The 13,167-nt window shown below is 43.0% G+C and overlaps 1 protein-coding gene across 8 annotated transcripts in view; it reads left to right on the forward strand.

Moving 5' to 3' along the window:
• The window catches only part of RPH3A (rabphilin 3A), a 354,517-nt gene that overhangs the window by 285,795 nt on the left and 55,555 nt on the right, over positions 1 to 13,167 (forward strand). For 5 of the 8 annotated variants that reach the window (XM_031948624.1, XM_031948625.1, XM_031948622.1 and 2 more), the window contains 4 exons: positions 99 to 264; positions 891 to 923; positions 5,927 to 5,965; positions 7,257 to 7,427. In XM_031948624.1, coding sequence (XP_031804484.1) covers positions 99 to 264; positions 891 to 923; positions 5,927 to 5,965; positions 7,257 to 7,427 — 409 coding nt within the window. The remainder of the gene's footprint in view (positions 1 to 98; positions 265 to 890; positions 924 to 5,926; positions 5,966 to 7,256; positions 7,428 to 13,167) is intronic. The other 3 variants (XM_031948628.1, XM_031948627.1, XM_031948629.1) reach the window with 3 other exon arrangements.

A 13,167-nucleotide genomic window follows, 5' to 3' on the forward strand; every position in this document is an offset into this window, starting at 1 on the left:
TTTCTATTTAAAAGTAAATAGGGAAAAATGCTAGAGTCCCATTTCCGGGCTGAGCTGGGTCTCCACCTCCTGCAGATAAATGTCCTTTTTCTCTTCAGGTTTGGAAGCGCTCCGGGGCATGGTTCTTCAAGGGCTTCCCCAAACAAGTGCTCCCTCAGCCCATGCCAGTGAAGAAATCCAAGCCTCAGCAGCCGCTCACTGAGCCCAGCTCCTCAGTGCCACCCACCCAGGAACCCAAGCACCATCCCCGAGCAACTGGCCGAGGTAGGACGGAGGGGAGGGCAGGTGTCCACCTTGGGTCAAATTCCTCCATCGTAGGACTAGAAACCATGAGAGAGAGTTCAGGTTTCTTCTTATGGGAAGAAATAGATCAGTGCTTTGAACACTGAATTGACTTGGCTCTTAATCACAACCTTATCTAGTCCTTGAGCTCGTTAGTTATCATTCCAAATGGCTGGTACTTATTTCCAGAGTGGAACTTTTGGGGAAATGGGACTTTAGTCAGTGTAGAAGAAGATCACAAAGTATGAAGAAAGCACAGAAGGAAGAGGTCCTTTAGGGGAGAAGGAATGGCCAAGGAAGTCCTCATGGAAGAAGTGAAGAATGGATGAAGCAATTGGGGTTAAATGATGAAGGATGGATAAAACTTTTTTTTCCCCTGAGGCAATGGGGTTAAGTGACTTGCCCAGGGTCACACAGCTAGGAAGTGTTAAGTGTCTGAGGTCAGATTTGAACTCAGGTCCCCCATGACTTCAGGGCTGGTGCTCTCTCCACTGTACCCCTAGCTGCCCCTGGATGAAACTTTAATAAATGGAAATGGGAAGAGGTAGGCAGGGCATTTCAGGTGTACTGGGAAAGTATGGAATTGCTTATTTCTTTATATTTCTTAGGCCCAGGAGAGGCTGGCCTCCCTGGAGAACATGGTAAGGGAATGGGGACTGCCCCGATGCATGCAGTCCCACCCTCTTATTCCTCGCTCTGCTCCCTAAGGGCTCCTGGCTATGCTGTAGCATCCTAAGAGTCCTTGGCTTTTTAGGTTCCTGGATACCCCAAAGCTTCTCCCTCAAGTTCTTTCCATGCTTCCCTTGAGCCTTGAGTTTGCAGGGGATCCTTGCCTCTCTTTACTTCCTTTCTGCAAAGACAGTGGGTTAATAACAAGATTCTCCATGGCTGCCACATAGGACGGGGGGTGGGGGGGGCTGTGCTCTGGGCGTGGTTTGGCTGATGTTCTACTTTAGCAAATACAGCGAGCGCTAGATTGGCCAAGGCTTTGCTCGGAACTATGTCCAAAGCGCATGCTCTTTGATCTAGCAACACCACTGATAGGTCTGTATCCCCAAAGAGATAAAAAACAAAAAAGGACCAATAGGGACAAAAATACTTAGAGCAGCTCTTTTCTGAGGGCAAAGAACTGGAAGTTGAAGGGATGCCCATTTGTTGGGGAACGCTGAACGGATTATTGTATGTGATTATGACAGCATACTATTATGCTATAAGACATGCTGAGCAGGATGCTCTCAGAAAAAACCTGGAAAGACTTCCATGAGCTGATACAAAGTGACATGTACTATGTACGGAATAACAGCTATATTGGAGGATGATCTGCTCTGAAAGACTTGGCTATTCTTAGCAATGCAATGATCCAAGACAACTCTGAAGATTTATGATAAAAATGATCCCCATATCCAGAGAAAGAGATGATTGTGCCTGAATACATAGTGAAGCATTTTTTAAAACTGTATTTTTCTTGAAGTTTTTTTTTGGAGTGTAGTGGGTGGGAGTCAGTCTATGTTTTCTTTCACCACATGACTTTTATAGAAATGTTTTGTATAACTACACATGTATAACCTATATCAAATTGCTTGCCTTCTCAATGAAGAGAGGGATCTATTTATCTCCTTACATTAGGACCTCAAATTTCTCTTATTTATTCTCTAAATTTGGGACACATGTATAAACATTTCAGATCACGGATTTTGGATTTGTCTTTCTTCATTATAGAGGGGAGGGAAAAACAAAAAGAATCTGGAACTCAAAGTTTTTAAAACATATTAAAATTGTTTTTATATGTGGGGGAATAATTAAAAATATTAAAAAATGAATTTTTAAAGTGCTTAGTACAGTGATTGGTACATACTAGGCTCTATATAAATTTACATATATAATATATATAAATATATTTTATTTATATATATATTCCCTTCCCTTCTCTCCCTACTTTCTCCTAATCTGCACTGGAAGAGGAACTTCCCTCAATGGGATCTTCCTATCACAAGTCCGAAGTGCTATCCCCAAACACTTTGCAAATATAAAAATGCCATATAAATGTCAGGTATCATTTGTGTCCACTCTGTGGATTCCCCATATCTTTTTCGTATAGGTCTTCCTCGTGTTGCTCATCTTTTCACCGATGAATTCAGTTCAATTCACCTAGAAAATATGGGCAATCCTTTACATATAAAGGTGATGCTACTGACCCATTGTTACTAAGAAGTGCACTTAGAATTAAATAATTTTAACAGGTTTTTATTAAGCACCAACTGTGGGCCAGATCCTGAAAATACAGACAAAATCAAAATTGTCTTTGCCCTCAAGGATTCTGGGATTAATGGAATCCTTTGATGTGTTGGTCCTTCTTCTAGGAAACAGATGGGAGGTAGTTGGGTCCAGGAAGTAAAGGACAAGATTTGCTGCTTATTGTTCTTTGGGCCTCAGAGGATATGTTTTGTGGACCTTAACCCATAGTCCCAGACTAGCTGAAAATGTCCCTGAGGCCCTGTCCATCACAGACCAATGCTGGTGATCTCAGTGAATTAAATCCTATTACAATGAGACTAAGCTTGAAAGTTCAGTCTTGATAGTTGGGAGCCCTCTCTCTAGGCCTACAGAGGCCAGACATCTCACAAATGAATATGCTCAGGTACTAGGGTATGGGGCTGAGTGGGACTGGCTCAGGGTGAACCTATCCCTGTTCCTATAGAGATGAATGCTCCCGAGCATTAGTGCTCCCTTTTGCATCAAATATTTGTAAAACTCTTTGCACTTCCCTCAGTCCCCATTCCTCCATATCTTTTTTATACTTAACTGGGAAATAGGATAAGGAGGGAATACTAAGTGCACAGAATTATGTGAACAAAGACATGGGACTGGGGAGATTCTGGAGGAAAACTTTTCACTACCAGAATTACTTATCACTTCTCATTTTTTAAGCCCAGGAGAAGTTTGCCTCCCTGGAGAACACAGCAAGGAAATGGAGATTGTTCCCATGCATGCATTTCCACCCCCTTACTCCATATTCTGCTCCTTTCCCTTCTGTCCCCCTCCAGAAGATTGTAATCTTTTAAGGGCAGGAGCCCTTTTGGTTTTGTATTTGTATTCTTTTATTCTAGCATAGGATCTGGCATATAATAGATGCTAAATAAATGTCTTTTGAAATTATTTAATTCCAAGAGCACTTCCGATCAATAATGGATTATCCACATCATCCTTGTGTGTAAAGGCCTGCCAATATTTTTTGTAATGTGCTAAAGAGTGGTTAAAAATAAGGACTCAAATTTATAGCGCACTTGACTTTTATCAAGTGCTTTCCCCTATAACAAGGTCACTAAGGCAAGGATTCTAATCAAGAGTGACTATCATGTACCCTTTGACCCAGAAGTGTTTCTACTGGGCTTATATCCCAAAGAGGTCTTAAAGGAGGGAAAGAGACCCACATGTGCAAAAATGTTTGTGGTAACTGTTTATGTAGTGGCAAGGAACTGGAAACTGAATGGATGCCCATCAATTGGAGAATGATTGAATAAATTAGGGTATATGAGTGTTATGGAACTTTATTGTTCTGTAAGAAATGACCAGCAGGATGATTTCAGAGAGGCCTGGAGAGAGTGACAGGAACTGATGCTGAGTGAAATGAGCAGGACCAAGAGATCATTATACACGCCAACAACAAAATTATACAATGATCAATTCTGCTGGACGAGGCTCTCTTCAACAATGAGATGATTCAAACCAGTTCCAATTGTTCAGTGATGAAAAGAGTCATCTACACCCAGAGAGAGGCCTGTGGGGACTGAGTGTGGTTCACAACATAGCATTTTCACTCTTTTCATTGCTGTTTGCTTGCATTTCATTCTGCTTCTTTTTCTTTTTTACTGGTTTGATTTGATTTTTCATGTGCAACACAATAATTGTATAAATATGTATGCCTATATTGGATTTAACATATTTCTAAAAATAGAGTGACTATTACATACAAGATGTTGGGGTACAAGGACACAATGGTTATTTCCCTCAAGAAGCTAACAGTCATATATTATCAGAGGACATGGGATCCAAATTCTACTCCTGAAGTTGGCCATCTGTGTAATCTTAAGCAAAAAGAAGAAGAACTAGTATTTATGTAGCACTTTAACATTTTTAAAGTGTTTTACAAATAGTATCTCATTTCATCCCCACAACAATCCTGGAAGGTGGTTGGTTGGTTGATGGATTGGTTGCTATCCTTCCTTCTCGAAGAGGACCAAAATAACATCAGTATGTTAGAGTTGACTTACACTATGTCTGACTATGGCTAATCAGACCAATAGGAGCTCAGATTGTTCTGCCATAGGTCAGCCACTAATAATCCCTATGAACATTTGAGGTGACTTCTCTAACTTTGTACATCTCACATTTCTTCTGAGCTAATCCAATTCTGCTTTGCTCACAGAGCACAGCACATTCTCTGATAAATAGCTAACAAACAGTATTAACTAACATCGCTCTGATGGGGGCATGCCATTTTAGATGGTCCTGTGCCAGTGTCTCCCATATCAACCAATTTTTCAAGTTCTTCAAAGGGAATTTGAGAGTTTCCTTATATTACTTTTTCTACCACCTTGTGAACACTCACCCTATTTGTGTTTATAATAATCTTTTTGGCATGTGTACATTTGGCACCTGAACAGTGTGGCCAGTCCAGTGGACTGGAAAGTAACAATAACAACAATAACTAATATTTATATAGTGCCTTGGAGAAGGAAATGGTAAACTTGCCAAGAAAATCCCAAATGGGGTCACAGTCAGACATAACTGAAAGGGATTAACAACAACAATAACAAATATAGTACCTACTCTGTGCTTTATGATTATTATCTCAATTTGATCTTCACAAAAATCCTGGGAGGTAAGGTGCTATTATTACTCCATTTTACAGATGAGGAAACTGAGGCAAACAAACTTGGTTAGGGTCACGCAGCTAGTAAATATCTGAAGTAGGACTTGAACCCAGATGCATTACTAACTCCAAACCCAGTTGAAGGAAATTGAGGCAGGTAAAGATTAAATGTTTTCCTGAGGGCTACCTTGCTAGTAAGTGTCTGAGGCCATCTTCTTGACTGGTCCTCAGTTTCTCATCTGTAAATGATCCTATGGTCTCATTTTATAGATAAGGAAAGTAAGGTCCAGAGAATGTAAATGACTTGGCCATAGACACATTAGTAGTGTCAGAAGCAGGATCTGAATCCAGATCCTCTTTATAAAATAAGGGGGCTAGCCTAGATGGCCTCTGAGGAGGCACCTTAGACCTTTAAATCTAAGAATCCATGATGTTGTAACAATGCCATTTTGACCAAGAGAGGAAGTAATGTGGAAAGGGTATTGGATCTGGGACCAGACGACTTGAGTTCAGATCTTGACTCTGCCCTGTGACCTATGTAATCTCTTCCAAGAAGAGATGGAATCTGCCTTCAGCCATACCTGTTACTAAGTGGCAGTGTGAAGATTTGAACCGGCCTTCCTCACTCAGGAGCAAGCTCTTTTTCCCACAATAAGCATGTTTCCCCTGCTATGGGACAAATAGAAACCTTGTCACCCCTCCCCTCATATCATGTGGCCATCCTGTACCACCAGGGAAAAAAACGACTGTCTTCTCCCTCCTTTTCCCCAGGTGATGCCGAGGAGAAGAGGGGCATGGGCCCGAAATCAGGTTTGTTCCCTGGCGGGAGATGGCTTTGATTAGAATAGAAGGTGATCCAGAGTCCTGAGTCCTGGCTCTCCCAGGCTGGGCGATACCCTTCTCTAGGATCGAGGGTCCATCAGAGGAGGAAAACAAAGCTCACAGCTTTTGTTGCTCTTCTTATTCCTTGTCCAACAGTGGTTTGGGGCTCTTTGTACATCCCTGAGGTGTTCCCCAAATAGCTGGTGATGTTTCAGGATTGGTGTTTGTTGTAGTTGTTTTTCAATCATGTTATTCTTGATCCTTATACCTGGGATTTGTGTGGTCCTGTGAACCCCATAAGAGACTTCCAAGTTAGGCAGCCCCCAATCCCTTGGGAGAAGGGCAGCATCCCTCATGTCCTAACAATCTAGCAGTATATTATACCACTTACCAATGGGAAATAAATTCTTCCATCATTTCCAAACTAACTCCTTCCTCCAGTTTGTGTCCGTTGGCTCAGTGGTTGATCACTGATTTAGAGATGGTTCTGAAAGATCTTCCTGCGAATTGGGAGGCACCATACCCATCTCAGTACAGTCTGAGGGTCTCCAATCAGACTCCTAGATCCATTGTGGACTGTCAAAGCCAGTAGATTTCTTAGATCTCTCCAGACCAAATTCTCCATTTGACAAATGGGAGAACTGAATCCTTGAGAAGGGAAGTATCCAAAGTCCAAGGTCACATGGTAAATTAGTAGCAAAGCCAAGAAATGGACTCAGATCTCCTGATACCTCACTTAGGGGTCTTTTAACTGCCTGGAGGAAATTGAGGTCCAGAAAGGTATCACAAAATAAAAGCTGGAAAGCTGGAAAAGATCCTGGAGGCCATAGAGTCATTTTATAGGTGAAGAAACTGAGGCCCAGAGAAGCTAATTGGCTTGCTTATAGTTACTCAGATAATAAGTGGCAGATGTGAGATTTGAACCCAGATCACCTGCCAAGGCTATAGAGGACCTTAAATGTTAGGCAAAGGAGTTTATATTTTATCCTAGAGGCAGTAAGGAGTCACTGAAGTTTTTTGAGTAGGAGAAAGACATGGTCAGACTTGCCTCTTTGGAAGCGTATTGTAGCAGCTCTATGAAGATGGACTAGAAAGGAAAGAGACTAAAAACAGAGAGACCTTTACTCTTCTCCTTCCTTCTTTCCTTCCTTCCTTCCTTCCTTCCTTCCTTCCTTCCTTCCTTTCCTTCCTTCCTTCCTTCCTTCCTTCCTTCCTTCCTTCCTTCCTTCTTTCCTTCCAAATTGTTCCATGTTTTTTAAACAAATGCTTTGCCTTTCAGGTCCCGAGCCTGTACCTGCTCCTGGCAGAGGCAGTTATGGTCCCCCAGTGCGCCGGGCTTCAGAGGCTCGTATGAGTTCCAGTGGAAATGACTACACAGGCAGAGATTCTGAAGGTCGGGATTATGGCCCAGGTGGAGCTGCTGGGGGTGACACCGGTCGGAGTCCGGCAGGTAATGGAGTGGGGGGTTGGGTTTTCAGCCTAAAACAGCCTCAACTTGGCACAGGATATGAAAGGAGCTGAAAGGAAGGGACAGCTATGGGCTGTTAGGATGATGGTAGGAGCAGGGGGGGAAGGAAGGAATCATTCTACCCAAGATCAAAGCTGGAAGGGACCTTAGAGGTTGTTTAGTCAAACTCCTTCACCTTAAAGGTGAGGAAATCGAGGCAGACATAAGTTAAGTGACTTGCCCAGGATCACAAGACTTGTATCTGAGACAGGATCTGAACTCAGGTCCTTCTTATTCTGTATCCAAAAACTCACTTAGTGCCATGACATGCTAATTGGCATTTATAGAAGCATAAATCTAGAGTTGAAAACCCATCATTTTGGTGTGAGGTAGTGGATAGAGGGCCGGCCACTTGGGTTTATTCCTGCTTCTGATACATACTGACTATGAGATCCTGAATAAGTCATTGACCCTTTTGTTGCTTCTTAAACTGTGGGTCATGACCCCATATGGGGTCTTATAACTGAATTGAGGATCGTGAAATCATGATTTCTTACCAGTAAATATTTGGTTTGTGTACCTATTTTATGTACCTGTACACTTGGGTCATGTAAAAATTTCTTGGGCAAAAGGGGTCACGAGTAGAAAAAGTTTCAGAAGCCCTTCCCTGGAAGTGTCATTTGGAAGGAGTTTCCTTGCCAGGGAGCTCCTTGTACCAGTGAAATCGGAAGTTCTGTCCGTGCCTTTCCATTTTCGAGGTAAAAGAACTGGTTTTCGGAGAGAGGAAGTTGATTTCTCTAAAATCACACAGATAGAGAGGACAGTCCCTTTTCTGGGCGCTCATTTTTCTGATCTGGAAAATGAAAGGAGTGGCCCAAATAGCCTCATAAGGTCTACCTGTGATTCTGGGTGGGATTTGAATGACTCCCAATGAAGGGCTCTTTGTATATGGTGGAAAAGAAACTTCAAGGACTCCTTACAGTCTCTAGGATAAAATATAAACTCTTGCCTGGTATTTAAGGTTCTCTATAACCTTGGCAGGTGACTTGGGTTCAAATCCCAACACTGTCATTTATTATTGAATGACTAAGAGCAAGCCAATGAACATCTCTGGGCCTCGGTTTCTCCATCTATAAAATGACTCGATGGCCTCTAGGGTCCTTCCCAGCTTTCATGCTCATACTTATCATCCCAAAGGGTGGGACCAGGTACAGTGAGTAGAAACTGCAGGAGTAGATTTGACTGTATTAGAAAAAAGCCAAACATACAAAGTTGCTAAGGTTTGTTTTTTGAGAGCTGTCCCAAAGTGGCCCAGGCTACCCCAAGGGGCTGCTCCCCTTCCTGGAGGTCTCCAAGCAGAGACTGGATGGCCACTTCTTGCCAATGTCCCAGAGAGACTAGTTTCAGAAGGATGGAGGGACCTTCAGGGTCCCTCCCAACTTAGTGATGCTAGGATGAGGCCCCGGGTGCCGAGAGGATGGAGTGAGCGATGTCCCTCTGGGGAGAAATCACGAACGAACGCTCACTCAGGCCCCACTTTGAAAGATGCTGAGGGGACATTTTATTTGGCTGCAGCTCTCCCCCACTGGCCAGCAGCCCAGCTGTCTGTGATTCCTAGGCTGTGCCTGGAATATTTAAGGGGAGGCTGTTGGCAATACCAATCACGTAATCCTCTTGTCCCAGCCAGATGGAGGATTAGCTTTCTTTTCTCTGGGCTAACATCAAAGTGAGAGGTTGAATATTAAGACTCAGGATCAGACCTCGAGCCTTCTGGTCTTTCACTCGATACATGAAATCACGCCTTGCCTGCTTATCGCATCAGCTCCTGCCCCTTCTTAGCAACAGATTGCTCCGATTTAATCTCACATCCTGTCCACCCTTGCTCCCCTTCTTCCTGTAAGACTTAGCTTCAAGATATTTATTATTGTTTTTGAACAATAAGGAAGGGTCCCTCTTCCCCATAACAAACACAGAGGGGGGCGGTTTTTCTTTCACACCCTCAAGAAAAGAATATTTCTGAGCTCAGTGAGCTGGAAGGAGAGCTGAATAGGAAGTCAGAGGACCTTTGTTCTAAGCATGGCTCTGCTAGTTAATGCGTGACCTTGGGCAAGTCACTCCCCAGGCCAGATGACTTTTGGATGACTTTGAAAATAGGACCCTGTGAACACTTACAACTGTGCAGCCCTGACCAAGTCGCTTGTCTCTGGGGCTCAGTTTCCTCATTCATAAAAATTAAGGAGTTTGGAGATGTATGGTTCCCTGGGTAGAATATTGGAATCAGAGTTGAAGGAGCTGGATTCAAATCCTGAATCTGTTAGTTATTTGTTGTGTGACCTTGAGCAGAGTTGAAGGAGCTGAATCCTCCATCTGTCAGTTATTTGCTTGTGTGTCCTTTAAATTCTCTCAACTCCTCAACCTCAGATAATATTTTGTATGCTCTAATACAGGTAGATGGTGCAGCAGATAAGGTGCTGGGTTCATCTTCCTGAGTTCAAATGCAGCCTCAGATACTTACTAGATATGTGATCCTGGATGAGTCACTTACCCCTATTTGCCTCACTTTCCTCATCTGTAAAATGAGCTAGAAAAGGAAATGACAAACCCCTACGGTATCTCTGCCAAGAAAACCCCAAATGAGGTCACAGAGAGGTAGAAATAACAACAATCCACATAAGAAAGATACAAAGCAGTGGAGGAAAGATTTTTGGATTTAGGGCTGGGAGTCCCTGGTCTTCATCTAATCCAGCCCCTTCTTTTTCCAAGACCAATAGGCATTAAGTGGCTTAATCAAGGCCATAAATATAATTTGTCACAACTTTTAGCTCTCTGAGCACTCTGCCCTTTGGCCCCTTACAATAAATAGAACACACCTGAGCAAGGTCAGAAGCCCTAGATTAGAATGCTACTCCCCTCACCTTACTCCAAAACTTCAGTCATCACTTGCCCTTTCTCAGTTTCAGGATCTTTCTCTGTAAAATCAGAGGACTGGACCAGACTCTTTGTAAGATCTCTTCTTCAGACTGAAGGAATCAGGGAAGTCTTCAAGGAGGCAGTGCTGCTTGGAATGAGTTTAGGCTGAATTTAGACAAGGTTTGAATGAGACTAGGTTGATTGTAGAGGAGAAGGCGCTCAGGAGGAAGGAAGCATGAGCAAAGGCACGGAAGTGGGGAACTGTGGGGCATGTTCTGGGAACAGGTAGCTCAGTGTGAATGGAATAAGAGTACAATGAACCAGGCTAAAGGACTGTTAGTCGAGGGAACCAAGAACATTCAAAAAATATGCTAGCTGTCCTCAAGGACATCTGGTAAGAGTTTTAAGCCTGAAAGGGAATTTAGATGTCATTGACTCTAATCACCTTCTCTTGGTTTACAGATGAGGAAACTGAGGCTCAGACAAAAATGAAGTGACTTTACATAGAATCATATAGCTAAGAAGTCTCTGAGGTGGGATTCAGTGCTAGGTCTTCCCGGCTCTATCAACCATAGCACACTGCCTCTTATCCCTTCAGGAAAGGTTATCAAGGGGAAATCAATTAGCCAATAAGCCAGTATTGGTTAAACACCAGCTAGGTGGCAGATGCTGTGCTGGGCCCTAGGAAGACAAAGACAAAAATAAAAGCAGACAACATGTGTGTATGTAAAGATGGATAGACAGACAGACAGATAGAAAGATAGATAGATGGTGAATGTATGTATGAATAGATACATGGATGGTGGATGGATGGATGTATAACTACATAGATGGATGTATAGATACATGAATAGATGGATGGATGGATAGACATAGAGATACATAGATGAATGAATGGGCGGTGGATGGATATATAGATGGATGGATGGATGAATGGATGGATAGATAGATAAATGGATGGATAATTAGGTAAAGGGAATAGATAGATGGATAGATAGATAAATGGCATTTATTAAGCACTTACTATATACCTGCACTATGCTAAGTACTAGCAGATACAAATACAAGTAAGTGGGGGGCAGCTGGATAGAGCCAGACTATTGGATAGATGGATAAATGGATAGAGCACTGGCCTTGAAGACAGGAGAACCTAACTTCAAATGTGATCTCAGACACTTCCTAGGTGTGTGATCCTGGATAAGTCACCTAACCTTCCTTGACTCCCCTCCCCAATGCAAGCAAGATAGTCCCCACTTTCAAGCCTTACATTATAATAGGGAAGGTAATATGTAAAGGGGGGGGGGTAGAAATTGGGTTGAAGTTGTGGGAAAAGGATTGTAGAGAAAGAGAGAAGTAAAAGCATAGCTGAGGGGCTCTCCTGACCTAGTGGTCCAGGTAGACCAGTTACCATACTTGTCATATAGGTAAATATGCCAAGGGATATTTTTCATGACACCAGATGTCAGAGTGAGGGCAGAAATTTTGCCAAGGCAGATTCTGACTCTATGTATGGAATAATAGCTTCACAATAAACCGTCCCAAAGTGAAATGGGCAGCCCACAGAGAGATAGCAGATTTCCTATCACTGGAGGTTGGAGCTTTGGGAATGTGGAAGACTTTTCTGGTCAGGCATACATCGAGTGACACAGCCCCTGGCATCGCTTATAGCCCTGGTCTTCTGGGACTCTGTGATCTCAGCTACCTGGCAGAAAATCCCCAGAATGATGTAATTACAACTCTTTTACTCCTGTCAGAAAGGGCTGACTCACTTTGTTATAAAAGGCTTAGTCACACCTGGTGGCCTGCGGATGCTAATGAACCAGGGTAATCCCCAGTCTAAATATATTTGAAGAGGCTATGGATGAGTTATAATTTTGGAACCAACCCCAGTCGTGAAAGAGCCCTCGACACCAGTGGTATCTGCCCAAAAAAATCTCAGGCTACAGAACTTTAGGTTTCCCCATGAGTCTACGTCTTGATGTTTCAACACAGGAGACACCAAATAGGTCTTAGCCTTACTTGGGCCTCTTGAAATATGGCCGGTAAGTGTAGAAGCTCCAGTGCCCTTGGGACGCTCATTCCAGCTCTTATCGGGTCCAGAATGTGGCCTGGGTGGGAGAAGCTGGAGAAGATGTGAATAAAGGCCAGGACTGGGGGAAGGAAAACCTAAAGGGAAGAGCAGAATGGGATCAGCTGAAACATTCTCCCGATGAGAGATTACCACATGTTTATTAAGAGATCCACAATGCATTTGTTAAGCACCTGCTCTGTGCCAAAAATGGTATTATGCACTGGGGGGATACAGATACAAAGGGAACCATGTCTAAAGGGGAAGATGATGCATATGGATAGAAGGATAGACAAAGTATACAAGTGAATGTAGTGATTGGCAGGGGTGGGGAGGGAGGAAAGAGAAGTATTGATAGCTGAGGGGATGAGGAGGACTCTCATTCAGAAATCGAGAGGATCCTGAATGTATCCAGAGGACATGGATTTGAATCCTGATTCTGCAGCTAAATCATGTCATGTAATAACAATATTCAAAGATCAAGATTTTAGGGCTGGATAAGACATTCAAACCCATCAAGTCCAATTAACCTCATTTTATAGATGGAGAAACTGATACCCACAGAGGTAAATAAACTGACCTGTCCAGGGTCATACACCTAGTAAGAATCTGAGCTGGTTCTCAAACTCATCTTCCTAACTCCAAGTCCAGCACTCTGTGCAATTGTATTACCTGCTAGTCCCATTACTAGCATGTGAAAGGCAGTGTGGCAGAGTGGATAGAGATCTGGTCAGAATGACTAAGGTTTGACCAACCTCCAAATGC

The sequence above is a fragment of the Sarcophilus harrisii genome, chromosome 1 (assembly GCF_902635505.1).
Source record: "Sarcophilus harrisii chromosome 1, mSarHar1.11, whole genome shotgun sequence".
Taxonomy (NCBI): Eukaryota; Metazoa; Chordata; class Mammalia; order Dasyuromorphia; family Dasyuridae; genus Sarcophilus; species Sarcophilus harrisii.